This window comes from Tribolium madens, unplaced genomic scaffold (genome assembly GCF_015345945.1).
Source record: "Tribolium madens isolate multiple individuals breed KSU strain unplaced genomic scaffold, Tmad_KSU_1.1 Scaffold_96;HRSCAF=242;Tcas5.2_LG5, whole genome shotgun sequence".
Classification (NCBI taxonomy): domain Eukaryota; kingdom Metazoa; phylum Arthropoda; class Insecta; order Coleoptera; family Tenebrionidae; genus Tribolium; species Tribolium madens.
Window position 1 is genome coordinate 7590329 of NW_025401068.1, and position 27153 is coordinate 7617481.

At 34.2% G+C, this 27153-nt stretch overlaps 6 protein-coding genes across 11 annotated transcripts; 3 read left to right on the forward strand and 3 right to left on the reverse strand.

Moving 5' to 3' along the window:
• Window positions 1–2994: 2994 nt before the first annotated feature.
• Window positions 2995–9420, forward strand: LOC123013667 (origin recognition complex subunit 3). 4 transcript variants are annotated; one of them, XM_044412361.1, is made up of 10 exons: window positions 2995–3197; window positions 4773–5379; window positions 6606–6749; window positions 6800–7081; window positions 7132–7617; window positions 7665–7976; window positions 8026–8328; window positions 8375–8605; window positions 8649–8839; window positions 8912–9420. In XM_044412361.1, the coding sequence occupies exons 4-10, from the start codon at window positions 6815–6817 to the stop codon at window positions 9012–9014; spliced, it is 1893 nt and encodes a 630-aa protein (XP_044268296.1). In that variant the 5' UTR covers window positions 2995–3197; window positions 4773–5379; window positions 6606–6749; window positions 6800–6814; the 3' UTR covers window positions 9015–9420. The 4 variants fall into 4 exon arrangements, with proteins under 4 accessions (XP_044268296.1, XP_044268298.1, XP_044268297.1 ...); XM_044412363.1 differs by having other exon boundaries at window positions 4835–5379; XM_044412360.1 differs by lacking the exons at window positions 2995–3197; window positions 4773–5379 and adding exons at window positions 6237–6298; window positions 6342–6414.
• LOC123013678 (CKLF-like MARVEL transmembrane domain-containing protein 8) lies at window positions 9412–11110 on the reverse strand. Its single transcript, XM_044412375.1, has 4 exons — window positions 10949–11110; window positions 10541–10680; window positions 10131–10397; window positions 9412–10077 (listed from the first exon to the last, which is right to left on the reverse strand). The coding sequence occupies exons 2-4, from the start codon at window positions 10673–10675 to the stop codon at window positions 9937–9939; spliced, it is 543 nt and encodes a 180-aa protein (XP_044268310.1). The 5' UTR covers window positions 10676–10680; window positions 10949–11110; the 3' UTR covers window positions 9412–9936.
• A 1294-nt stretch (window positions 11111–12404) lies between these two features.
• Window positions 12405–14706, reverse strand: LOC123013666 (protein asteroid). Of its 2 annotated transcripts, XM_044412359.1 has the most exons (2): window positions 14538–14678; window positions 12405–14487 (listed from the first exon to the last, which is right to left on the reverse strand). In XM_044412359.1, exon 2 carries the CDS (start codon window positions 14337–14339, stop codon window positions 12417–12419), a length of 1923 nt encoding a protein of 640 aa, XP_044268294.1. In that variant the 5' UTR covers window positions 14340–14487; window positions 14538–14678; the 3' UTR covers window positions 12405–12416. The 2 variants fall into 2 exon arrangements, with proteins under 2 accessions (XP_044268294.1, XP_044268293.1); XM_044412358.1 differs by having other exon boundaries at window positions 12405–14706.
• On the forward strand, window positions 14356–16244 carry LOC123013674 (protein-S-isoprenylcysteine O-methyltransferase). Its single transcript, XM_044412371.1, has 4 exons — window positions 14356–15247; window positions 15299–15560; window positions 15607–15716; window positions 15767–16244. Exons 1-4 carry the CDS (start codon window positions 15059–15061, stop codon window positions 16049–16051), a joined length of 846 nt encoding a protein of 281 aa, XP_044268306.1. The 5' UTR covers window positions 14356–15058; the 3' UTR covers window positions 16052–16244.
• A 32-nt stretch (window positions 16245–16276) lies between these two features.
• LOC123013664 (activated Cdc42 kinase-like) lies at window positions 16277–22169 on the reverse strand. The gene is made up of 9 exons (XM_044412354.1): window positions 22062–22169; window positions 21738–21825; window positions 21294–21651; window positions 20263–21077; window positions 19954–20215; window positions 19378–19905; window positions 17546–17617; window positions 16763–17497; window positions 16277–16705 (listed from the first exon to the last, which is right to left on the reverse strand). The coding sequence occupies exons 1-9, from the start codon at window positions 22075–22077 to the stop codon at window positions 16511–16513; spliced, it is 3069 nt and encodes a 1022-aa protein (XP_044268289.1). The 5' UTR covers window positions 22078–22169; the 3' UTR covers window positions 16277–16510.
• Window positions 22170–22202: 33 nt separating this feature from the next.
• On the forward strand, window positions 22203–23068 carry LOC123013679 (50S ribosomal protein L20). 2 transcript variants are annotated; one of them, XM_044412376.1, is made up of 4 exons: window positions 22203–22301; window positions 22356–22538; window positions 22591–22701; window positions 22755–23068. In XM_044412376.1, exons 2-4 carry the CDS (start codon window positions 22452–22454, stop codon window positions 23004–23006), a joined length of 450 nt encoding a protein of 149 aa, XP_044268311.1. In that variant the 5' UTR covers window positions 22203–22301; window positions 22356–22451; the 3' UTR covers window positions 23007–23068. The 2 variants fall into 2 exon arrangements, with proteins under 2 accessions (XP_044268311.1, XP_044268312.1); XM_044412377.1 differs by having other exon boundaries at window positions 22216–22253; window positions 22424–22538.
• The last annotated feature ends 4085 nt before the right edge of the window (window positions 23069–27153 follow it).

The window sequence follows — 27153 nt, forward strand, 5'->3', positions numbered from 1 at the left end:
TAATTTTTTTGGGAGAAAATTACTTTTTATTTTTTTTTTGGCTTTGTTTGTGAAAGAAAAATTATCAAAAAATTAGAGAATGTGYCTTACTAATGCCCAGATAAGTGTGAAAAAATTCAACAATTTTATTTAATTAGAAGTGGGGATTTTCTTTTTGGGCGTAACGAATGCCCCACCCGGTATAAGTAGGTATTTGAATGGGTAAAAACTTATAAAAACTACACATAATTAAAAACAAAATTGAAGGGAAGATGAACAAGTCTTAATTTACCTAATAAAAAAAAATAAAAAAAACTTATGTTTTGTTAATAAATTTTGGAAAATACCGGTCTTATAATAGAATTTTAAAAGTATGGTCCTACTATTTCCAAATGTTGAAATTACAAAAATCAAGTGTTATTCTTGTTGACAATTTAGAAATATTAACATACCAATAATTCAGTAAGTTGTTTTTTTAATTTTTATTTATTTAGTAAAGATTGTTGTTTACAAGTACATATTTCGAAGTTTGTATTTATTTTGAATTATTTATTAGTTGTTTTAAACAACAAACTTAAAATACGTAAGTTATTTGAAGTGTTTTAGGATTTTTTTTTAATTTGTATGCACATTTTTTCCCCTAAAATGATGATGGAAAACGGTAAAAAGTGTTTTTTTAAAGATTATTATTTTTAACAAATAATTCAGTAATGGATTCTTTTACTTTAAATGATTTATAGATACTTTTTATAGTTAGAACAATTCACTATAAAAAGAAAAAAAGCATGACCCTCTTGCAACCCTGACCGTTCGTTTCTCCCATTTCGAAGTTCTCAAATCGCGACAATCCCGGCACTTCCCCGCCGTTGTTCCTGCAAACAATTGCAGTAAGTTTGCGTCGAAAGTGCATCTCTGCATTGGATGCGGCACATAAAAAATTCAAAAATGTGATAAAGATTCCCCGCAAAAGGCCATAAAACAGGTCGCGTCTGCCGCCGTTCCGGATCCTGAAAAATCGATTGCTGAAGGTCCTGCTGAAATCGTCCGGAGCGCCGTTTCGGTGTGGACTTGCGCAGACTGAGTTCGCGTATACACTTGCCGGCCCTGAATGAAAGTAGTAACGGGACGCTCACTTATGCAATGTATTACAGTTATATTGCGAAGTTCATAGACCTCGGCATCGGGGATCTCTTTCCTGCTTGCTGGATTCGCCCAAAGCTTTTCTCTGTCCCACTCGTGGAATTCGCGGACGCGAACGCGAATGTGGACCAACGCTCCGGAGTAACCCGAAGAAAGGAGCGTATGCGGAATCGAACTGAATACGAAGTTGTATTGTTTATTTCTTTGCGTTCTCTACTCACTGCTAAATTATCAAGACTGGACTTTAGTTCTACTTTCTGATATAACGGTTTTGGTTTCGTTAAGCGATTAATAAACATTATGCACTGTTTTTGTTTCCATTTCTCGGCGCACACCTTAGGAAATATCAAAATGTTTCTTTTGGATTGTTAAAGATTAGGCATAGGGCATAGGTATTGAAATGATGATTAACGTTAACGAGGTGAATTTAAATTCATACCAAAAGGAAGGGGCCTCATGAAAAAATTGAATGATTTTGCTAAGAAACTGAGAGTATACTAATATCATTTTGCTAAGACCTACTAAAAATTTTATTACTTTTAAGTTAAATGCGGTATTGTTAAGWGTAAACCASAGGGTAAACAAATCATAAATTAGTGGAACCCACCCGGACCCTGAAACAGGTCAGTTTTTAACAGGGCCGGATTATTTACTTTCTTTTTGTCTAAAATACTTGAAATATTTTAATAGTTTTTGATGTAGTCAAGTATTTTAAGAAATTTAAAAAAGCCAGGGGGTTATTAACAAGTTATTATTAAATAAAGTAGATTTTTTTTTAATAATGGTTTGGTAAAACTCTACCACTACTTTGGTTTTAAATACGGCCCTGTTTTATTCTGGTGGGTGCAGCAACACTTGCAAAGGAACGTGCCATTTATGGAGGGTTACAAATTCAAGCCATTGTTTGGTTAATCTCTTAAAATTTTTAGTAGGTCTTACGAAAATGATTTTTCTATATATCATATAATGAAATAGTATTGCCCTAGCTTCTCTTTTAACTTAGCTTTATTTTTTATTCTGCTGTTTTTATTTATATGACTGTGTATAAATACTGTTGTCCATATGTTTTAGAATTATAAATTAAAATCATTCTCTCTATTGCGTTATTATTCCTTGCTAATAACCTTTAAACTTTTATATTTTTATTTGTTTCTCACTTGTAAACATCAATTTATCAAGTCACTCTAAGAAAATGTCTCTTAACTAATTACTAGCCAGTTATTTCGTCTAATACGATTTTWTTAAATGTCGGAATTTTTTGAATTTCTAATCTTTATAATAGTTAATTACAAATGATTAACAAATAAAATATTAAACAATACAMGCAAAGAAATGGGTTTTACGAGCTCTAGAAGGTGACTGGCTTAGTCTTCGACTCACCAGTTACATCCCTGTCCACAGTAAAAATCCTTTTACCATACTAGTAATGTTAAATTCTATTACTATACTCTCACCACAATTTCATTTGACGTTGTAAAAATCGCATAAAACACATCATTTCTAATAACATTTATTTTTAAATAAATTTATTTTTCACAAAATACATATCGATATTTAAAAAAAAAAATCCCTAAAAAATTAACAATATTCTTTAGATGAGTAAAGAAGTTTTATCTTCTTTTTTTATGTAGGAATAGAAGCGTGTGGATGTCAAGAAAGCAAAGCTTTTGGTATCGCTTTTGGTGTATTTTAAGCATATTTTCATGTACCCAATATTTAGAGGACTACAAATCTTTTGTAGTGTTTTGAAAGATTCTTGGCACTTTTTTGTAGTTTTTCAATGCTCCTATAATGTAACACTCTGGTCCAGAAATAACATTTTGATATCCACTCACATTGAACGATTTTCAAACTCGGGCCCGGTCAATGTCAAATTGTGCCACTCCGTTGATGTAATAAGTTGCAGCACATTCTTTTACTACATATTTTATGGATTTTGATGATGAAGTCGCTGAACTTGTGATGTTCTGCAATTTCCGCGTCGTGTGCATTTATGGTATATTCAAGCCGAATGCTCAGCAGGATAATGATGAATCTACAGACAAATGTTCCTGCTGGGTGTTTCGAGTGGAAACCCAGTAAGTTTTATTATTTTAATAGGGGGGAATGTGGGAACGTCTGAATTCGGTACTAAAACTTCGATTTTGCAAATCATGGACAGGAGATAAACTGCATTCTACTAAATGAGTAAATGTGAGAAATTATAAACGTTTCCTCTTATTCGCTTAATTATCTGGTGTAATAAATTTATTATTTGGTAAGCTGTTATCTGTGACGATGGTGGCAGTTTTCAGTTTAATTTTGTTTAAAATTCTAGAGAAATTTGTAAGCATAAATAATTTATTATATGGCTTTGTTTGTTTGTAAAATATGATTTTTGTCTACCTTTAACAATTAGCGAAGATCTTTATAATTTCTAATTATGTACCTATGTGCATTTTTTTAATTTTGGTGTAACAATTTATACAAAAACAAATTTAAAATAACTTATTTAATTATCTCAGATAAGTGTTAAGAAATTGATATTACGATGTCTATCTTTTTAATAAGTTCCAATAACCGCAACTACCTAATTATCAGAGAATGAGATTCTGGTTTCTAGAACTTATCGAAAAGACATCTGTTCCATGAATACCGATTACAGACTGATTTATTGCTAATTATGTATTTAAAATAATATTTTTGAAGATGTTTACAATTTTTGACAGACAAAAAACATGTAGGATATCCGTCGAGTATAATCGTGTACAGTGGCACTTATTCTTGCAAGTTACAGATTTTTTTTAAATTAAACATCAATGAATAAAGTATAATGCTACTCACGTAAGATGATGATCCTTACAAAAGTAAAATGCATCTATATGTAGAATGTATTTTGGGTTGCATTTTATCTTTGTAAAGGTTGCCATCTTACATGAATCAGTCTGTACTTTTTATTTATTATTATTATTTACTTATTATGTATTTTAAAACAAGTCTTCTCTACTAATAATCTAAGCTGCGCCCACATCCACACAAATTATACATTTTGTCGTGGGTTTGCTTTACAGGACTTTAAATTTTATTTTCGTATTAGATCATTTATCATTATTCAAAAGTTTTAATACAACTGACACATTTTTGGCTTAAATGACCCACTCAGTATAGTTGTACCTTCCACACAAATATTCTTATAATCCAAATTAGAAAAATCTGGTGACAGTTACAGCATTAGTATAACTGTTTTTGATTTATGAATTGGCAGTATACGGAGGTGTCGAGTCAACATATCACTCTGATTCCCTTATTTGGATAAACGAGTTTCTCGAAGAGTAAACAAAACATTTGTTTATTCTTAGAACATTAAGACAAAAAGCAATAACTGACAATTAGAAATATCGAGTAATTGACAAATTGCTTCTTGTAAACCTAATCACAAACAGTGTAAAATACTGAGACTAAAAAGTTTTTGCTTCTTAAGTTTATTTTATATTCATGAATTGATTATTATTGGTTATGGTTATTTGCACAAATAATTTAATTAATTGTATGAAACGAGTTAATAATCCTGTCTTGACTTTATTATTTTATTTTTCTACAGAAAATATCACGTGATTCTTGTTTTTGTTTTATATTTGAAGTTTACTAAAACCGTGCAATTATTTCTTTATCAGTCAAACATCACAAAGTTATACACTTCACCTGCAGAGTAACACGATGATACGTCGTGTTTCAGAGCAATTTTAAAACCTTATACCTGCTGTGCTTACAAAATGTACTCTGCAGATGGTCAATACCTACCGTAAAACGAAAACCCKCTCAAATTAGGTATTAACATAATTAAGTATCAATTCGTAAGTAACCATAGGTATGTAAAGTATATCTTGACATTAATTTACTTTTTTTTTAGTTAGTTTTATTTCGATAAAATCTAAAATGCAAATGATCAGCAGTAGCAAATAAATATTTGTAATTTTTGTGTTTTTAATCAGATTTTTGCTAACAAATTTTAAACGTGTCGTAACTATATTTAATTTTTAGTTTTTATACTAATGTTTTTAATGCTGACTGACCACAGATTAATAGGTTAATAGGTAGCCGAGCTTGCAAGATGCTATTTTAGCAGATGAACATAATCTGAAAATACATCAACATACCAAATGAAGTTCAATGCTGCTACGTATAATAGACCGCTGGTTATAAAGGGCTCTCCGGAGGATTAATTACATACTAAAGCACATTAGAACTACCCGTTGGAGAGAGATAAAATAATTTCGATAGGTATGGATTTTTAGATTTTAGAATTCACAAAAAAGAAGAAAATTTTTAGGCTTGATTTTGTAAGAACAAAAAAACCATGTTACGTCAAGAGAAAAAAAGATTTTTTTTTTAATTAAAAATTGTTTCTTTATATTTCTATAAACAAAAACATTTTATGATTACTATTCTACATTAAAAAAATATACAGTGAGCGGCAAAATTGTCTTCTTCTTCTCCACTGGGAGRCATAATCTTATTTTTTAAAACTAAAAATATTTATTTTGTTTTTACAAAAATGCTCAAACAGGTCGATTTCCTTTTTAAAAAATACAAAAACTCAACTTGATTTAAAATTGTATGTTTGCTTTTTGTTGATATTATTTCAGTTTATTGGTGTTTTTTTTTGACAGTTTTATGTAATATTTTGGTGTTGTCATTTTGACAATTAAAAGATCTATCAAAAGGCTAAAGAAAATTAGGGGTTTCCAATTAAAAAATGACGTCATTACTCAAAAACCAAAAAAAGTAAAAAAAACCTTGTACTTTTTAAAAAGAATATTGATCTGTTCGACCATTTATGGCAAAACAAAATATTTTCAGATTTAATAAGATTATTCCATAATTTTGCCGCTCACTGTATTACACATATTTAAATTTTTAATTTAATACTGCTGGGGTAGACAACCAAAAATACACCTTAATTTTGTATCATTTTTAATAAAAACAAATCAATTAATTATAATTTATAATTATACTTGTATGTTTTGTAACAAAAAGCACATTGGCAGTTTAAATTAAATATTTACATAATTTTTATATCTTACCTTATTTTCTGCTTTCTGAAGCTTTTCATAGATTGCGCTGTCACCTTAATAACAAAAATTGTCAATGTCAAATGTCATTTTTTAAATTGCTTTTTTTGTTGGTGGTGTTATTATTTGTGAGCATTTTTGTGACTGTTAAACAATTTTAATTTTAAAAAGATTTTTGAATTTATGCTGTAGGTTAATGTGAAAATTGTTTATTAAAATGGCTGCAACCGTGTCCGTGTCAAAGGTAATTTCCAACACCTAACCCCAAAACATGTCTCTAAATTTTGCGATTTTTCTTTAAAAATATTTTTTTTTGTTATTGTTATGATAATATGCCTAATTAACACTGGTTGATTTCGAAAAAAAAATTTGAACTACACTTTCAGTGCCATTGAGTATGAAAAATATTGTTTACATATTTGGCGCCAATTTCAGGGTGTTTTTGTCTTCAAAAATGGGGCTAAAGCCGCTTCTAAAAAATCCCGGAGGAAAGACAAACGTACCCAAAGTCTTTACTGTGATAGTTTATGGTATAAAACGTATAAATCATTATGGGAATCAATTGAAACCCAAATTCAAGTAATGTTCATATTCTCCTATGTGAATCAGTTTAATTTGATTTGTTTTAGGAATTAAATAACGACATGTTTTCCAATATTCTTTGTAATTTAGTAAACTTTCTTAAAAACAGTTACAAAGATACAGTGAATGAAATCCCAGCTGCAGCTTTACTTACAGGAATAAACATGCCTGACCATACAGTCCAATTTAAAACCCTCAAAAAAGAAATTAGACGTTCAATAACACCACATGTAGTTACTTTAAGTGGTGAGGATTGTCAAACTTTAAAATATCTCGTTGAAATCTTGGTTAATCAATTAATTAAAAGTGATAATGAACTAACAGATGAGGTAAGAAAGTAAAAGGAGTTTCAGTTATGTAAATATAATTATTTTTGAAGGATTCTGACTCAGACATGCGTCAGATTAAAAAATCTCAATGTAGTTTTACGCTTCTACAATCCTGGTATAAGGAACTTTACGAATCTTCAAAAATTGATGAATCACCAAAGAAGGAAAAAACCAAATACAATAAAAATGTAATCGTGGTTATAATCCCCGATTTTGAGAATTTCTCCCCTAAAGTGTTACAAGATTTTATCCTTATCGCTAGTTCGTATATCAACGTTTTGCCATTCGTGTTTGTTTTTGGAGTCGCGACTTCCCTCAATGCAGTTCATAGGTCACTTCCGTGTCACGTATCATCTCGAATTAATATACAAGTTTTTCATTCAACCCCATCTACAGTTTATTTAAACAACGTATTGGAAAATATCTTATTTTCGCGGCACTGTCCCTTTCATTTAGGCGGAAAGGTTTTTAATTTGTTTACAGACATTTTTTTGTTTTAYGATCTCTCAGTAAGTGGATTTATCCAGAATTTTAAGGTAATTGTATTCGAAAATTGTGTTTTATTTTGAAATGTTGGTTGTAGTACGCCATGCTGGAGCATTTTAGTTACGGCAATGTTATGGCCCTCTGTCAGAGGAGACACGTCAAACAAATTATCTCCGATTTTTCACACGATGATCTCGAAAACGTTCGTCGACTCATGTCTTTCCGAAAACTGGTCGAAAGTGAACCCGCGGAAGACCGAATCGCTTTATTAACTGATGATACTTATTTCAGAAATGTTTTGTTGAAAGAAGTGAGGAAAATTATGTCGTATTTGCCGAATTTGCATTTGTTTTTGAAATGCTTACACGTGCTTGTGTTTGATTTACCCAAARCGCCTCTTGGTAAACAGGTGTGAATTTTCATTTGGAAATTCGTGTCATTTGAGCTTGATTTTCAAGGTTCGTGAACTGTATGCTTGTGCCGTTTCACGAAATATTACTAAAAGTCAAGAATATAAGGAGTGTTTTCAATTATTAGCGTTTCAATCGAGAGACGAGTTGTGTAATAAAGTGAAAAGAATTAGAGATTTCATTATTAATAACATCGATGAGGTTTTGGATAAGGAAGTAGAGCACATTATCGTGGATAAACTTAATCACTATTTAGATAACTTAAAGAATCTTGATCAGGAAGAGAATGAAGATGAAGTGGCCCAAAATGATGGCATAAGTGAACTAATGGGAAGATTACAACTTAAAGAGGTTTTTTCTACGATTTTTTAAATTCCATAGTAACCATTTTTTTTAGAAATTGCTTCAAATGTCGAAACAAAACAAACCTATGAACAAATACGAGAAAATCCGTTCAAATTTACTCAATTTTTTATCGGAACAATTCGAAATATATTTGCAAGAACCGACTAATTTTCACTTTCACGAAATTTTCTTTTTTAACGACATTTCAATCCAAAATCATATCATAGGTTCTCACAGGGCGGCAATTCACACAGCTCTAAATGATCCTCATATTTATTTACAGGTAATGTTTTTTTCTTAACGCTTCGAATAAATGTTTATTTTAGTGTCCTTGTTGCGAAATTGCCAACGATTCTGTGATACTTTCATCAATGCCTGACGTCAGTATCATCTACAAACTCCACTTAGAGTGTGGAAAAATGATTAATTTGTACGATTGGCTCCAGTCTTTCCTTAGTATAGTTGACCCACAAGACATCGATGATGACTCAAGCCCGAAAGTCAGTCCTGAATTCCAGTATCCTTTTTCATATTTTGAGATTGAACTTCATATTTTAAAAATAAAAAAAATCGCTTAACGCAAATTTAGAGCCCGTTTTACCCAGGCAATAGCCGAATTGGAGTATTTGGGATTCATCAAGAGTTCCAAGAGGAAAACTGATCATGTCGCCAGACTCACTTGGGGTGGTTAACTATTTTTTCTACTTCCAATAATTAAAATCTCATGAAATAGAATTCAATTTCATATTTGTACGATCTGTTAAATTTTTATACAAATAAATTCAGAATTAATTCATAACAAAATTTACGTTTTTTTTTGTTTAGCATATTTCTGATTTTGTGTTCATAAATTGATCTTTTACAAATTCAATACAAAAAACGTTTAAAAACTAAAATTAAAAAGCTTGGAAACTCCAAATGACTCTGTGTTCAATTCAAAAATCTATTTGAGACTACAAGTGAACACTCATGGAATTTTTACTTTACCTTCGTTGATTTAAAGTTGTGTTTACAAAATTAGTGGTTTTCTTAGGTACTTATTACTATTTTATATTTTTTTTAGGCTTTCTGTCAAATAAAACCAGATAATAAGGATGATGTAATAGTGATTTTTATTAAAAAAAGATGTAAACCTCAATCGTACAAATATAGTATTTTAGATTCGTTGTATTATAAAAACAATTTACAATCATTACGACTTTTGGTGACCGATTTCGGATATCTTTTATGCAATTTGACATTAAAAAATTATTCATCTTGAGGTTTACCCTATCAAAATTTTGTGAAAATTGTAAACCTAAAAACAATAATTTATCCATGTCAAATTTGACTTAGGGACCACCTGCTGATGCAAGTAGTGGCTCATAAACTTCTTAAAATCTACAAATTTGTACAGTGTTCTTATTACACAAGAATAAGTAGGTATATTAAATAAAAAAAAATATGTTACAAATATGTGGTCCTCGCATTCTTTGATATGAAGTTAAGTATATGGCGAGAGTGCACAAGAAGAAACAATTCGATAAAGCATCCAACAATACATACAATAACATACATTTTGAGAATCAGTATAAATATTAAGTAATTAACAGACGATTACCATTTTCAACACTTCTAATAATGGGTAGGTGATGTAGTCGTCGTCGTTTGTTTGTTGATGACTCTTTCGCCTTGGGCCAACTCGCCACTCATTGCTGCCCTGAACTTCAAATACGCGTCTCCTGCGTACACCACCATTGCACAGAAGCCGAAAAACTAAAACAATATAATTATATTGTATTTTATCAAAATTGATTGGGGGGACTTACGGCTGCGACAGCAAAGGCTTCAATTCCATACGTAGCTGCAAGACATGCAGCTATGAGATATAGACATGCCCACAGGGCGTCAAAACCAAACTCGATTTTTAACCATGGAATTCGGTAGAATTTCTCTATGATATGGAAAAGGTAGAAGAGGAGGAGAAAGCCGGTGAACCAAAAGCCTGTCATTGCGACGAAAATGAAGAAACTACCCCGGGAAACGTATGAAAAGGCACTCACTTCTATGCAGATGAAGCCCAAGAGGTTTAGGACCTTAAATAAATCATGTATTTGTGACTTTAAACAAGTATAAATGGATTTATGGACCACATTCACAGTATGTTAAATTTAAAGCTGATACATTATTTTGAAATCACCGAACGTAATAAGCAAACAAATCATAACTTGACACTCACAATCTCTGCGATTTTGAGAATGCCAGGCAGAGTCCTAATATAGGTAGGATCATATCTAATGTTAGTCTGGACTGTTGTGTTTGAAGTAACAGTCGTGGTGGTTGTGTGTTGTCCTGGAAAGCCTGGATCTGCCATTTCACCTAAAATCAAACATGTTCAAATTTATACGTGACTACATAGATGATGTCATTCAAACTCTAATATTTTACAGGTAGCGCAAAATCGAGTTCACAAATTGGGGTCRGATTTGTTTAATTTTCCTCCCTAAATAGGGCCGAGAATGCAACACTATGAAAAGTGGTAGGTAATTAAATTACAGTAGCTGGGAAATGAGTATTCTTCCCACCGATCGCACATAAAAGCTGGAGGTCAGCAAAAATGGGTCTGCCGGAAGGCAGATTAACTTACCAAATAATATCAGTCAATTTTGAGTGATTTAAAGTTTTATTTTGACTATTTTCACTATCAAAACACCACTTTTGCGACTAGATACACACCAAACATCAATAATATTCAACTTGATTTCGTTTGGAGGCGTCACATTGCGTTGCGCAGTGGGAACTCGATGGGTGTCAGTGGGTGAGTTTGAGAGATGGGCGGCTTTTCACGTAAAAGGCGGTAAATCAAAACAATAACCGATTTATTTTAAAGAAATTAGTTGTATTTCTTTGTAATTCATATTCGAGCATTTATATTTAAAATGATAAAAAAAAATCAACAAAGAAAAAAATTTGCTAATTGGATAAAAAGGCCAAGGTCGATGATGTGTAAATAAACTGGCGTTTAATATTGTTGTAAATATTTGTTTAATAATACTACACCCACATCTTTCAACGCAGAACTGTAATATGAATATACAGCATGTCCCAACTAGTGAATACGTGATCATTAATCATCTACTAATTTTGAAATGAATATTTTTTCAATTTTTGTAAAGTCATGTAGCTCTAAAATATTTACAAACGAAAGTCGTCTGTTAAATATTTTTTTACTAAAATAATAATAAAAAACTGTAGTTATTGAAATGCCATTACTGATGCAATAATGCAGATGCCATTTCAATGGCAACGTGTCGCAACTGTATTTTTTGGGGCGAAATAGGACACAAATATTTTATTTATGTGTAAAACAAGGATCTGTACAACAATTAGATCTTACTGACATATTTAGAGCCAAAATACTCCATTATTTCATATAGAAAAACATTGTGAAAAGTGGCAGAATGGCAATTGAAATGACACAACGACCTTTACCTATAAGAAAAAATCTAGAAGACATTGAGGAATCTAAATCAACAAAGCGCGGGCAACCGACACCCTCTATTTTTTTTGAGCACTATTGCGATGCCGGCAGTGGAGATACTGCCTACCGAAATCGATAAATTTTGTGAGCAGAATAATTATGCTTTAAAAAACACAAATTTGGTGAATAACCTACAGCTTCCAAGAAATGGAATAATTTTTGTATTTCCTGATGTATAAAAAATTTCCTAAAAAACTATTTTAAAAGATTAACAAAGAACTCAAAAACACTTCCACTGGGTACATGTATAAGAACAGTGTAAAAATAAAGCAGCTTGATTTTAAAACCATTTCCACATTTCCTGCTTGATACAAAAATTGTAATTTGCGTAGGTATCATAGAAGTAAAATAATCTTTTTAATGTAATTAAGCATAACCATGTCGAGGTTACAATACATGTAGGTGACTGCTTCCGTATGACGCAAAAATAATTTGGTCTGCATTTTGCAACTTCTCTAGAGTGATGATTGATGGTTTTGGTCCTAAATTATCTTATCTAATAGTAGATCCTTTTTGTTTTTAGGTTTTCATAATAAAAATTGTGTCAAATAAAAAAGTGGTGTCGAATCAAATATCATTTATTTACGAAAGATAACAAAGAAAACTTATTGTTTGAATCGAAAACGTATTCTTCATCCGATACATCGCTAAGAAGATCGGCTTCAGGTACAAAACTCGTCGTTGGTTTCTTCTTCTTCTTTCTCTTCCTTGGCGGCTCATGCCTCCCCGTCTTGAAAACAACCTTATCTTCAATTTCCTCAGCCATCAGTTCGAAAATATACAAAATTTGAGGGCACTTCCTCAATAAGATTTTCATATAGCCCTTCAAATCCGTTCTTTTAAGTAAATTCGCTGTCATGTTGTAGAGAAATGTCCCATCATAAAATTCCGATACAATGAAATTCGGAAATGGGAAATTTAACAGAGAATTCAAGTATTTGATATGTAACAAACAGCTCTGCAATTGTGCAAAGTCATGGATAATATTCCTATCAAATAACTTAACGTAACACCGCATTTTCGCGTCCATTTGGAAGTAATCAATCAAGGTTTTCGCACACGAGATACTGTTACTTAAATCGATTTCATTCAAGGCCTCTGTTATGTTTTTCGTGGAAGTTGGGGGTCTTGTTGCTTCATTATGCGAGCTATATTTGGACAAAAATGATTTGGTCGATCTATAAAAACCGACTTTGGTGTCGACGTAGTTTAACATGATTGCACAAAGAATGAGTGAATAGACATGAGGTAGGTCGATTTTCCGTTTGGAATTTGTTATCCAGTAATTTATTGAGATCAGGAACAGGTGCCAAGAATTTGGAAAATGTTCGAATGATTTGTTCTCGATTTTTAAAATTTGTAATAAAATTTGTTTGGCAATTTGTTGGTCCATATTTTCAGTTTCTGATAATTTTGGCACATCGCCATCGTATACAGGAACTGGGGATCTTTTTATGTGTGAATGCTCGTTGCGCATTACGCAAAATAAAGTGCGTGTTTTTGGGACAGTTAGGATTTTGTAAATTGCTGCAACAATTTCCAAACTGATGGTATGACAAGGTTCTAAAGAATAATCTTCGATTAAAGGGATGAAGTAGTAAGTACTAGATATAATCATATCCATGAACGACGGAGGGTATAGGCATTTTTTGTAATTGTCGCGAAAGAAATTGGGAATATTGGATTTCAACACAGGGATTGATCCTTCTACTTCTTCCTCTTCCTGCTCGTCTGAAGATAACTGTTCCGAACTTGCTGACATTTCATCCTCAATTTCGCCTTCTTCAAGTTCTCCCTGCTCTAAATCTTCGACATCTTCCGGTTTGGGCACCACTATTTTCCCTCTATTGTCACCACTTCTCTCAATATTAAAATACGAGCATATGTGACCGTCACCACTTTGATACGCTCCAATCGCTTTCTCGATCCTCCTCGCTAAAGTMCTCCTATGTCTCATCTTATATCGCCCCAAAATCTTCCTCAGGGCAGATTCTGGAGTTTCATTCTTAAGCCAGACAATGACCGACTTAATTTGAGTTTGTTGCTCATTATGTTTCGTTTTCTGCATTTTTAACTGACGATAAAACATCGAAAAGGCACTTTTCTTTATGTAATCATTCCCCAACAAGGCTGCAAGTAGCGGCAAATTGATTTTATCCAACCCTCCAAACGAATTTAAAAATTTTTCGACCCTGTAGACCTCACACATCAGGTAATTAATATTTTTTCTCTTCCGTAGTCGCAATTGCATCGTCGAGAATGGAATATATAAGACGTCGAAAATAAAAAAGTCGGAATCGAAACTGACTATGGGGCACCCCAAAGTCCTAGCGAGGTCAGCAGATTCACTATCACCTTCAAAGTCACATCTCACACATTTTATGTTTAAACTAATGACAATATCGACAAAAAGTTCACGTAAAAATAGAGGAAATACCGAAATACGGCCTTCGGTGACACTGTTAAGATCTTTAGAGGCACTGATTTTGTTTCTCATTCTGCTGTAGACTGTCTTCAATTTGCGTTTTTCGTAAGCTCCATCGAATACAACCAAAGGAGTGATGTTGCAATCGGACAATAATTGAAAGAAATTCTTGATAACAGCAGCATATTTGTCGTAGTCGCCCCCAAAACAGTCGTTGCACCTGCAATGCCATTTATAAAGCTGACAAGCAATACTGTTTCCATCTATCACTAAATATGTGTCGTGGAGTTCGTAACTGTCGAGGTATTGACTCGATCTATTGGCTATAAATGTTGTCAAGCCCCGAATACCCATTTTTAAGCGTGTTTCACGTTTATTTTACAGGTTATAYACCATTGTGGTCATTGTCAAGATGACAGATAACTAACCTCACTAATGACAAAACGTGAAGGAAGTGACTTAGGTTGCGTCTGACAACCCAGATTTATTGAAATTTGTGTGAAGTTTGTTAAGTTAAAATATTACTGATTTAGTTTGGGTCACCAGTAACCCAATTTGGTTTGTCTTGTAGTGTTTTGTGTAATTTTGTCATACGATTATTAAAAAGGTGTGCGATCAATTTTCGGACGTAGCCTCAGACACGCTCTGTTTTGATAATGTTTTGACGTTTATGGTAGTGTTATCTAATTCTAAAATGTGAAGAAGGATTTCCGAGTGATAATTACCCCAAATAATGCTGAGCGTGTTTTTTTATTGTGATAAAAGATAACTAAACTGCAGACCCAAAAAAAATGTTAAGTCTCGAAGGAAAAATTTCGTTGCAAAGTTTCACCGGATCCTCACTCATATTTTTCGTAATCTGCATGTTTAATTATTATTACGGAATCACTAATCTGGTAGTAAACACATTGACTGTTTTTTTCTACACCGTCAATGTTTATTTTTTTCTGAAATTCTTTTATAACGAATATGCTTTTGCGGTGAGTTGTTTAATGATTTTAATATTAATTTTGAAGCAATGTATCTTTTAGATTGCAATACGTGCCGCTATTTTGGGCTTGGTTCTGGTTTTAGGAGTCTACATAAAGCTAGTCGCGCCTCCAAACATTCAAATTTTTGGGGGCTATATGTCTGTCATGGCATTGTTTCACTACAGTGAGTTTTTGGCCATAGCGGTTGTGCAGCCTAAGCAGGTCTCAACTGATTCTTTTGTGATAAATCACAGTCCACAATATACGATTGCTGCAATAAGTTCGTGGATAGAATTTTTCATTGAAACTTATTTTTTCCCAGGTAGATTCAGCCAAAATTATTTCTTAGATGACTGGTATTTTTACAGGCCTTAAAGAAATTCACTGGCTTTCAAATATTGGTTTATGTGTTTGTATTCTCGGCGAAATTTTACGTAAAACAGCAATTTTGACAGCTGGTTCAAATTTTAATCACTTAGTAAGTACTCCCTTTTGCTMAAATAATTATTGTTAATTTTTTAATTGTAGGTCCAGTGTGAAAAATCTAGTGATCATGTTTTGGTTACCCACGGGGTCTATGGTTGGTTCAGACACCCGAGTTATGTTGGCTGGTTTTATTGGTCAATTGGGACACAAATAATCCTAATAAATCCACTATGCATTCCAGCTTATACTCTTGCAAGTTGGATGTTTTTTAAAGAGAGAATTTATATTGAAGAAAGTATGTTGTTGAGCTTTTTCGGTCAACAATACTGTGATTATCAGCAACAAGTAGGAACTGGTATTCCCTTTATTGAGGGTTATAAAATATAGTAAGCTGAAAAAATGTTAAAATTTTTTATCTACTGTAAACACAGTATTATGAAAGTGTCTAGGCCCCATATCGATTAGTGACTAAATGGTTTTTGTTGGTGCCAGAATACTTATTCTAATCTTTTTATATTGACTTATTTTTCTTTGTTATATTTACTAATTCTACAATAAAGATATATTTTATGTGACTGAATGTGACTTTTTGGAGAAAAATAAGACCCGAAATTAATTTTGTGTATAAATTTATTGTAAAACATTGTATAATTTTTAAAAAGTGTCACTACTGGTATAAGATGTATAAGCCGTAAAAATTTGTCCACATGTACAATTTTAATAAAAAATAATTCTAACATAATTATTTTCTAACAAAATGTCATAAAAAATAAGTTAATTTCTTTAAAATAATATAACATTGGCAAGACAATAAGAATTGAGAATTTAAAACTTATAGTTGATATGTTACACTTGAGTCACCTCGTCTTGTTGTAAGACCMATTGAGCAGCCTTAGCCACATCCCAAGCYGAATTTTCCAAAGCGTTACAACAGACACTCATATCAGCGYTCACCATATTTTGTAGTTTGACGATTTTTATTGCTTTCATTACTTCCCACTCACACTGATCTAACGCGTCCACGCATTTCTCTTTGGATACCTACCATGTAAAACAATGTAAAAAATCCTAGACAAAATGTAATCACGTGACACTTACATCTTTACCTAAAACTTTCAACATAATCCTGACTTCATCCGAATCTATCCCTCTAGTCCTCGAACTCGGTTTCGCGTTCGCGAACTTGAGAAGATCCTCACAACTCACATGATGACTACTCAACTTCTCATCGTCAACTCTCATACTCCCAACTCCATCTACAACATCTTGCTCTTGCGGAATCTCATCCAAAGCATTCAAATCCGACTCGATTTGCGCCTCGAAGTGTATGGACTCCGGGTTTTTCTCCGCCATTTGTGTAACRCTATTGGAATAAACCGGAACTTCGTTACCGTGAAATGGATCAACCGTAACCGTCGCCGGCGGTGTAACCGTATTTATTTTRTCCAGCGTGCGTTGCAAATTCGWCGGGGGAATAATAAGCGGGTGTTTYCGCGTATGTCGTGGTTTCGCCGCTAAGAGAGTCTTGTTTCGGTCCCTCGGCGGCAAGGGGATGGGGTTGTCATCCCTGTGAAGGTGTGGTAAAGTATGACTTGAGAAATTCTGCCTTGGCGGCTCATCAACGGACATATCTGCGGATTGGCGTTTAATTTGTCTGTCTGGAAATTTGGTTGCCACACCTGTTTTGGTTCCGTTCAAATTTTCCGGGACAGAATTTCGAACCGAGTCGTGGAATTTCGGCGGGAGAGTGCTGGCAACACTCGCCGAACGTGTTCGAGGGTTTATGACGGGCTGACCCGAACGTAATATCCGTAATGGATTCGTGACCATTAGCTGAAATTGATCGGTTTTTGATCTGATTGGGCAATGATAGGGACTTACTTGAGTCACGTCGGCTGAGGGACTTTCGACGAGTCCTTGGTATGCCATCTGTGCCTCTTGTGTAACTTTGGACTAAAGGGAAAACAAAAATAAAATAAAAAACAAAAAAGGTCCAGGAGAAGAAAGTGGAGGTGCGGCCGATACCGATAGAAGCGTCTTGTGATAATTATACAAAGTTATATTAGTTCTATATTGCTATATTGTAAATGGGAGGGATACGTTACGTATAATAAAGTGTATGACAAAGTATGAAACGCTACATTTATTACAATCGCAGCAATAGCTTTACATTACTCTGACTYGTGGTGAATTTGACAGTGAGGTTGCGTTGAATTCGGAGAAAATTTTTACCACTGTCCGGCAGACAGGTTCAAAGATCCATTTTTGTGACTTATTTACTAAAATTTGGGAAAATCATTAAAACCATTGAAAATAATGGAACCGACTTTACGCAGATATCTGTGAGGATTATTTTTTCACAAGGTCTGATTGGTTTGCAAAATTTTTCGATACTTTGACTGTCTAGATAAAAACATCTTGTTTATGAAAAAGGATCCCATTTCCTCCAAACCAAGCGCGTTTTTTACAAACTAGAATCCGAAGACGTCGAATTGGACGATCTTTGACACCTCGCGGCCGATGTGGGCGACAACCCGCTCAAAATGCTATTACTCGGTGGYGGCGACCTGCCCATCATCTTCGAACTGAAATGCGGTTTCAAGAACGGATTGGTCGATCTTTTGCACATTTCTGACCGAATACTACTATTAGAGGCCGAAAGTCGTGACAGTCTTCTACGCCTCCGCCAATCAAAGTCCACCGACCCGACACTAATACAGTCGCTATCGCTGGAACTCGATTCATACGCTTTCGGATTATACGATTGTCGTCTTCGGTTCCGGTCGCGTATACTTCGACCGTTCTTCCTCGGAATGTTGTCTTGCGTATCGCTGAAACTTAAAGTACGAGGCCTCTCGAAAAAGTCTTTCTGTTTCGCAGTCTGTCTATATTTCAGGTCCTTATCGTAATCAAACACGTTATCAGTCTTGTAGTAAATGTACGAAGTCTCGAAGTACTGAGAGCCGTTGGCGTTGTACGACCGCTCGGGGATGTTCTCCCGAAAGAAATGCTCGTGGTGGAGTCGCGGGTCCGGAGTGTAAGTCTTCCGGGCCATACTTTCTGATTTTGTTAAAGTCCGGTCGCGGTATTGCATATGAGGCCGGTAGTAGTTGTCTTCRAACGATAAATTTTGGAATTGGTGCTCGAGGCCGTAGTCGTGATGATCGAAGCTGTCGTCGTGCAAACTCGACAAGTTCCGACAAGAACTRTGGGGACCTCGGTGAGTCGAAGGGAAAGGACGCGAGAGCAGTTCGCGAGATTTGGCAAAGTAGAACTCGGCCGAAGCTTTGTCCCAAAGCGGAAGGCGTAAGCTGTTGTTTGAAAGCTCGTCAAGGGAGGAAGGTGAACTCATAAATTTCTAACGGAACATATGTTGGAACGAAAATAATTGAAATAAATAAAAGGGATGTGGGAAAGGGGAAAAGTCAGTGTTAGTATCGTGTACTAAATCAGAATGATTATTTTAAGCAGACAAAAATACGTTCGGCTTTTGCAAATGTGACTTTAATATAAAAGAGTACAGAAAAGGTGATCAATATTGATTACGAATTAAAAATATTAAAGCATTAAATGGCTCAGTTAGGAGTTACTTAATTATAAAACAACTGCCACTTATTGACACCCTCCTTTACTGTACTTGTGTATTTCAAAAATTAAAACGTGCGTTTTGCAACAATTCAAAAYAACTTTTGKTTTGAATTTTTTGTACCAACCTGTAAATCGGAAGTGGACAAGGCCTCCTCCGAAAAATTCCTTCTCTCCGTATTCTTGTCATGCTCTCCAACTGAAGGAAACCTAAAACTGAACTTTTTCTTGTTGGGCGACGCCGGCGTCGTGGGTGCCGGAGCCGACATCGACCTCGTACTCAACTCATTCGCCAGGGCAATCGCCGTATCTAACGTTTTCTGATCATGAGTCGAAATCGGTTTAATCGTGGCTTGTTTCCTCGATTTCGTCCCCAATTTCTCCCTCAATTCATTATTCCGGTTCGACGACCCCTCATGATCCAGTGCTTGATTCGGATGACCAAATGAATTCAACATTAGTTCCATTTCGGCCATCAGCGACGGTCCCAAGTCCAAATGGGGGCTGTGGGTATTCTCCTCGTCGCTAATTTCGTGATACTCGTGGTCTTGGAGTGGTGCAGGAGCCGGCACGTGATCCCCTTCGAGGAGCGGGGCCGCTTCCAGGTCTTTGTGCGGGCGGTAAGGAGCCACGACTTGGGTGGGGACTGATCCATACTATTTTTTTTATTAATTTAAAATAATTGACAGAGTTTCAAAGCTTACACTTCCTTTTGATCCCCCTAGGAAACTCAAGTCGCCGAAATAAGCTCCGTCGAGGCCCACGTGACCTGTATGTTTTAAATCACCTTGTGGGGCACTAATCATTTCGCTTCGGAGTTTTTTCCGAGAGGACGATCGGGTACTGTCAGTGCGTAAAAACGAAGAACTTGGTAGATCACTCCCAAGGTAGGCCACGACGTTGATGGGGTCGAAAAGGCCGGTTTTGCCACTGGCCGATACCCCCTTCCAGAGAGGGTGGTGTGTCCTAAAATTATATAATAAAGATTTTTTTATTAAACAGTTTTGACTGACTTTTTATCTAGGACAGTAAGAACGTCACCGATTCGGAACGAAAGCATGTGGGGGCCTTCCCCGGCAGAAGATTTGGCTTGAACTTGTTCAGGTCTGCATTCGGCTAAGACAGGCCCGATTTCGGCAAATTTGGGCCTAGCAGCGGCTTCGTGTCTCCAACAATCCAACATTAAATTATAATGATCTAAAGGACAACAATCCGGCTGTTCTAATCTTTGAAAGTTCGGTTCGTCTATTGCTTCAAGTATTTGTTGTCCAGTCAAGGCCGCCCATGGTTGAAAACCGTACGAAAACATTTCCCACAGGGTCACACCAAAAGCCCAAACGTCGCTCGACGTGGTAAATCTGAGATAACTTATACATTCTGGGGCACACCACGCAATTGGTAGTTTCAAATTCACATTAAAATTCGTTTGGTAGTAATCTTTGCCTTGTCCTAACGCCCGACTCAAGCCGAAATCGGAAATTTTCACTTTGCTTTTTGAAAAAACTAGAATATTTCTTGCAGCTAAATCCCTATGTATTAAACGGTTTGCTTCGAGGTATTGCATTCCGTCGCATATTTGGTAAGCAAAATCACAAAGCGTTAAGACCGGGAAACTCGATCTTAACGAAGGTTCTTTTAAACACTCTAGAAGAGATCGCAAAGGTGCTAATTCGGTTACGAGCATCAGACTTCCTTCAACGTTGGGTAAAACAACGCCGAAAAATCGCACAATATTGGGATGGTCGATATTGTGCATTATTGATGCCTCTTTTAGGAACTCGACCATGTTGCTCTGCATTCGATCCCGCGATAGGCATTTTATGGCGACCTGGAAACATTTTTAAGAGCTTGATAGCAATGAAAAGTATTCAAGGTCGAGAAATATCATAGAATAAAACAYAAAAAACTGGTTTTTATCTCTGTGACGAAAATCCATTCTTTCAGAGCAATGAACCATTAGATAACTGTTTTTTGACAAGGCCTTATAGGGAATTTAATTATTAGCATTTTTATTCGCGAGTGATGACTTCCTGTCCATAATTACCTGTATCCTTTCCCCTTCATTGCACCAGACGCCCTGTTGCACCACCCCAAACTCGCCCATGCCCAGTTCCTTGTTTATGGTAATACTGGCGGCTGGTATGATGTGTTTACTTGAGACTCTGGGGGCTCGCGAAACGGACAAAGAGTCCATGTTCATTAAAAGATAAGCATCATTAGAAGATTGTCCCTGTTTTTTATAATTGATGATTTTTTTGAGTTTTGATAAATAATTATGAGGAAAATGTTTGTCATAATATTTACGAAGGCGCCTCATTTCCGGCTTGGACATTCCTATTTCTATCAAATCACTTTCTGTCGTGAATTTCAACTGGGAAGGATGAGCAATTTTCAAAGTATTTCTAAAAATAACAAACAAATGTTCACTTTGTTCGGGTTTTTATCAAATTAATTGGATAAGTGAATGAGTTTCATTGATGGAACTTACTTGAAACTATTAAAATAATGTTGTAGTTCCGCCTCAACAAGGAACTCATAGAGGCCAGGCCCCTTTTTTATAGAGGCATTGACACCCTCTAAAAGTACAAGTATTAGTTGAAACTAACACACAGGAATTTAATAAGTGAAAAATAAGAATTTATTTAAACAAACATGCGAGAACAAGAAATATTTATAGACAAGATTTGTGCAAAATATAGGAAATAAAAACAATATCATACCCATGTCCACTAAACTAGGGAAAACTGCTTAAAATACACACACACTACAACAATTAACTAGTACACAGTTGAAGAAACCATTTAAAGTGTACCTGGAAGTATTTCCATCTTGAATGCACTATAAATATTTATACAATTAAAATAAATAAATACATTCCAAAGATTTCTATTGCTCAATATTTATCATTCCTCCATTGTGACAGGAGATTGACAACTGACATTGACGGCTTGTAATTTGACACCGGATATTCAGCGTACATAATCTGCAACTCCAATTTATAATTGTGAGTGCATACACTATTATTGGAAATTATTGCAGCAACATGTTTTGTGTTAGTTCAACACGTCAATTTTTACTTATACTTATTTTATTTTTTTATTACTAGATTGTGTTTGAGCATGTCCTCCTATTAGCCGCMATGATTTAACCTTAACCTCACTTTTTTGTTTTAAGATTTTCTCTAAAAACAAGAATATTAAAAATGGTATTCACAACTGCAGTGAATTTTATAAGAAGTCGAGGTCCCGACGAATTTTGGCGTAAACGTAAAATCTTCAAACTAGCTGCTGTAATTATACAATTTCGTTTAAATGTTCTTTGCCTCATTTTTTCTATTTCAGGCTTATATCGGAAGAAGACGTAATTGTTACAGTCTTGCTATTCGTGGCGTTCATCGAGCTTTAGTATACGCAACCAAAGGTAGAAAACTAAAAAAACAGGACTTTTCTAGCGTAATTATTGTTATGGTTGTATAATATCACTGCTCATTTTTCTACAATTTCAGTTGTGGGACACTAGAATTACTGCAGGCTGCGAGCAACATGATATTAATTACGGCGTATTTAAAGAGAGTCTGACGAGGTCTAATATACTTTTGAATAGAAACACTTTGGCAACTTTAGCTTGTTGGGAGCCCTTTACTTTCAAAGCTTTAACAGACATTGCACATAAAAGGGCCTCAGATGATGGCATTACGCCCCCTAATGAAAATAAGGTTCTTTTTGTTCCAAAACGGGGCTCACAGAAGAAAAATTAATTGTGTTTTACAACATTAGAATTGTGTAGCATAGAGAAAATAATAAACTTAAGAAACTCAAACTTATTTTTTATTTTCTAGTAGTTTTATAATTGAAATATTGTTGTATAGGCAACCAATTATAACTGACTAATAATTCTTAAATATTTATTTTAATAAAAATAGGAAACTGTAATAAATACTTTGATCAAGATTCTTGCGGCCTCTGGCAGCTAGTAGTTAAAATATCGTCAGCATATTCTYTTCTTTACCTACTTTTATTGCATTTTGTAAAAAAGGCAATTAGCAGTAGTATTTTCCAATTTTTTGTTTTGTTGAAAACTAGTTTTTGCGCAAACTTTTATGTCTAAAAGGRTTTGTGCCTTTTGGCACATCTTCGTTTTATTTTGCAAACTTAATTAGACTTTATTCTGAAAGTTTTTACGTATTCGGGCGTAACCATATAATGTCTAATGGAAGGACGGAAGACAGAAGCCATAGGGGTGTCATAAAGATTAAGTACAGTGTAGAACAATCATGAAGACATGAAAACAGCGACCGACTATAAACTGTGCGGAAGTTATTCAGGGAGTCTCCTGTAAAATACTGCAGGCAGAAGCTATATTATTTTTGGTTTATAATTTGTAACGTTTTCTTGTCACGAATATACGCTTCGCTAAACATAACTTTTTATTAGACGTTTTTATCTCTCTTTTTGCACTTAGTTGGAACCCAAAATGCAGACTGTATCAATACATTTCCGACATATCAAGCTTCGCCGAAATAGTTTATCWAAATTGTGTTTTCAGATCCAGATTTTAAATATTTTATTTCGCAAAGTGCAACGACCGTCATTATTATTCACGCCGATTCGCGACCTACACGGACTTTCTTGATTCACTTCTGACTCAAATTTCAAGATCTATGACCGAAAAAAATCTCATAAACATATTTGTGTTCATTGTTGTTATAGGGATGAGATATTAGTCACAACTCAAAGGTGCCGATCAAGTAGCGATAAGGAGCTTTTAATGACTATTTTTCCATCGATCACGTTTAATAAAACGTTATCTATTTACACCCATGAACATTCATGACTTTTTTATTAAATTGGAATCGATTTAMAAAAAGCCATTTAATGAAATCGATTGCTTTCTCGTAACTAGAAATAGTAGCATGCTGCTATTGTTAACGGTACCAGTAGTCAAAATTGACCAAAGCTGTACGAAATGAAATACACATTATAATATCGGAATTGTAAAACACTGCTCGTTACACGATAATTATATGCCGATAACTGATGTATTATATTTAAAATAAAAATAAGTGGAATTAAGAATTAACTGTAACAAAAAATTACCTCTCTATAACCCATTAAAAAAATAAATAATTAATTTTTGTGATAAATCTACAATTTCTTTTTGTCACTTTTGAGTCTAAAGTTAAAGATAAGCAACAATCAATAGATCTGACTGACAAATTTAGGACCAAAAGATTGTTTCATAAAAAAATAAAAACTTCTTTACTTTGTATGTTTGGTCAGTTTGGTGAGAGGTACCTAAGTAWAAACTGAAATTTTCATAAACTTTAATTAACCACAATGTTAAGAAAAGACAAAATTTTAAAGTTTATTTTCTATTAATATAAAAATATCACCAGACAACTTTGCTTTTGTTTGTTTTTTTACCCTCGAAAGAGTTATTTGTCATCGATGACATCCGCATCAGCACAACTATAGGTAGAATCGTTTAGAAAGACAGAAACGTTAGAGGGCCGTTTAACAATGGTGCGAGTTGCGGGGGCGGTAAGGCCATGGGGTGGCTTCGTAATCAGCAGACTGTGGAGGCCGCAGGGAGAGGGTGAGGGGTGTTGAACCACGCCGCGACGCTCGGGTTGACCTGCCGCCACGCTTATCACGTTTACATGTGGGCGTCGAATGTTGTCTTCCTATTATGATATCCACCCACGGTAATTAATCTCCGGGGGAGGTATTCAGATGTGTTTGTTTGGTATTCAGGTGTTATTTTGAAGAATAATAATTAAATTGTAAATTAAATTGGATTTTCAGAAACAGATTAAATCTAGTACCTTATGTAATAAGTGACTTTTTCGGGACTGTAATTATAATTAACGTTGGATTTATAATGCGGATGTTATCCATCATTTTTTTATCATTTTTTACCCTGGATAAGGAGATAACAGTTTTACGGTTGGTGATTTGGTGTAATTGATGGAGGCGTACATTTGGATCCTAATTAATTCATTACGAAATTGTTATTTTCTCATTTTGGGTTTAATACTATACTAATATTCTTCTAATCACAAAAAATTGAGTCTAAATAATACTTCTAGTCGAAATAAAATTTAAAAAATCTTTAAGTCAATGTTAATTCCTGGTTAAAAATCAATACCTCCCACGTTGTTGGGCACTCGACTCATTGCACGTTCCAAGATTCGCATAGGTATTATTTTTATCGAGATCAAGGACTCAAAATCCTGTTAGCATGTTTCTCATGCATAGCCAATAGATGTTATTTATATTTATTTTTGTTTATTTATTATTTACAAGGTTATTACTGCCCACCGTGCTAAATACTTATTATTTGTCAATAATGCGTTATTAAAAAACTATTCTTGTATAAAAAATTTGTGTTTTTTTTCATATTAGTGGTAAACCAACGAACGGAAACAATTTTGTCGTTGGAAACCTCCATGTAAACGTGATGGCGGCGAGCTGGCGTCCGGGCGCGCGTGCCGCCAATATATGTGAACCACAGGAAAAGTTGAGCGAGCGGATTTTCAGGACGGTATCACTATTTGAAAAAAATAATTCAAACAGTTATAACAAAAAAACTAAGAAAAAAGTACCATGTAGCGGGTGTTTATTTAAATTTGGCGTCATAGTTGGCAGTCATATGAGTGTGTTGTGAACGGACCACAATTTTTAATACGTCTAGCGAGGTGTCAATTTTCAGATTAATAACTTTCAACACAATGGTTTGTTCACAATCAAACTTTCCTCGATAGGTTAGACGCCAAATTAAAAAAAAACACCCGTTAGATTCTTATTATTTAAGCTAATATTAATTAATTTTTATTAGTGTTTATTTAGTTGTAATTTTAAAGCAACAATAATTATTTATTATACTAGACGATAAAGAAATTGTTTATATACGAGTGGAAAAGTTAAGTTTACGAGTGACAAAGTCACGAGTGGACTTTTTTCACGAGTTAGTTGATAAAAGCACTCTTTAACATTGAGTACAAAATAAAATATTTTTAAGTTATAATTATGGACAATTAAAATTATTACATAAATGAAGGTATCTTTAATAGGCTAAAAATTTTAGAAGAACTTATACTTATTAATAATTTAAGTACACAGTTTACCAAATGAGGTATTACAAGTAAATAAAAAAGTACAAAGATTTTCTTTATTTCTCACCATTTTTCTTTCAAATTTACTCAAAATATTAAGAAGTATGTAATTTTACATTTTATTGAAAAATGTTTATTAATCAATACAATCTTATCTAAATCGGATAATATCTATAAGACCACCTCTGACTAGGTTCTGCTTTTGAACTCGAAGAAATTTAAATAATAATTCTTGTTAAAATACTGTTCTCAGCTAGTCTACACATTTTTTGATCGACTCGCAAGACAATTTTTTTTATTTTAATTAAGCGCCGATTTTATTAATACTTTCTTTCTACATTGACGTGCTTTTCTTTTTGAATCATTACTATAAAGAATGTCAGAAAAGACTTATTTTCAGCACTTCTGCAACCTAAACCATAAGCAGAGAACTAAAAGAATGTGTAAATTATGGTCTGCTTCTAAAATATTACGATTATTTTGCTTATTTACCATTTTTTACCAATCTGTACTCTCTGTATGGTATAGTGAAGCCCCAGAATTATAATTAACTTAAATATTGAAGGAATCACCTTTAGCAATTATTGTTTGTTAATTTCTACAAAAGTTGTAAAAACGTTTCTTAGAAAATCTCGCTGAAAGTCGAGCTTTAGTATTCAGTTCCTGAAAACCACTGAAAACTTTCCTGCTCGCTCGTCTCGCCGATCCAACGTGGTGTGGTACGGCGTTATATATCTCGGAAGCGAGATAGAAAGCGTGAAAGTATAAGAGCGCTAACGCTGGATTCGTA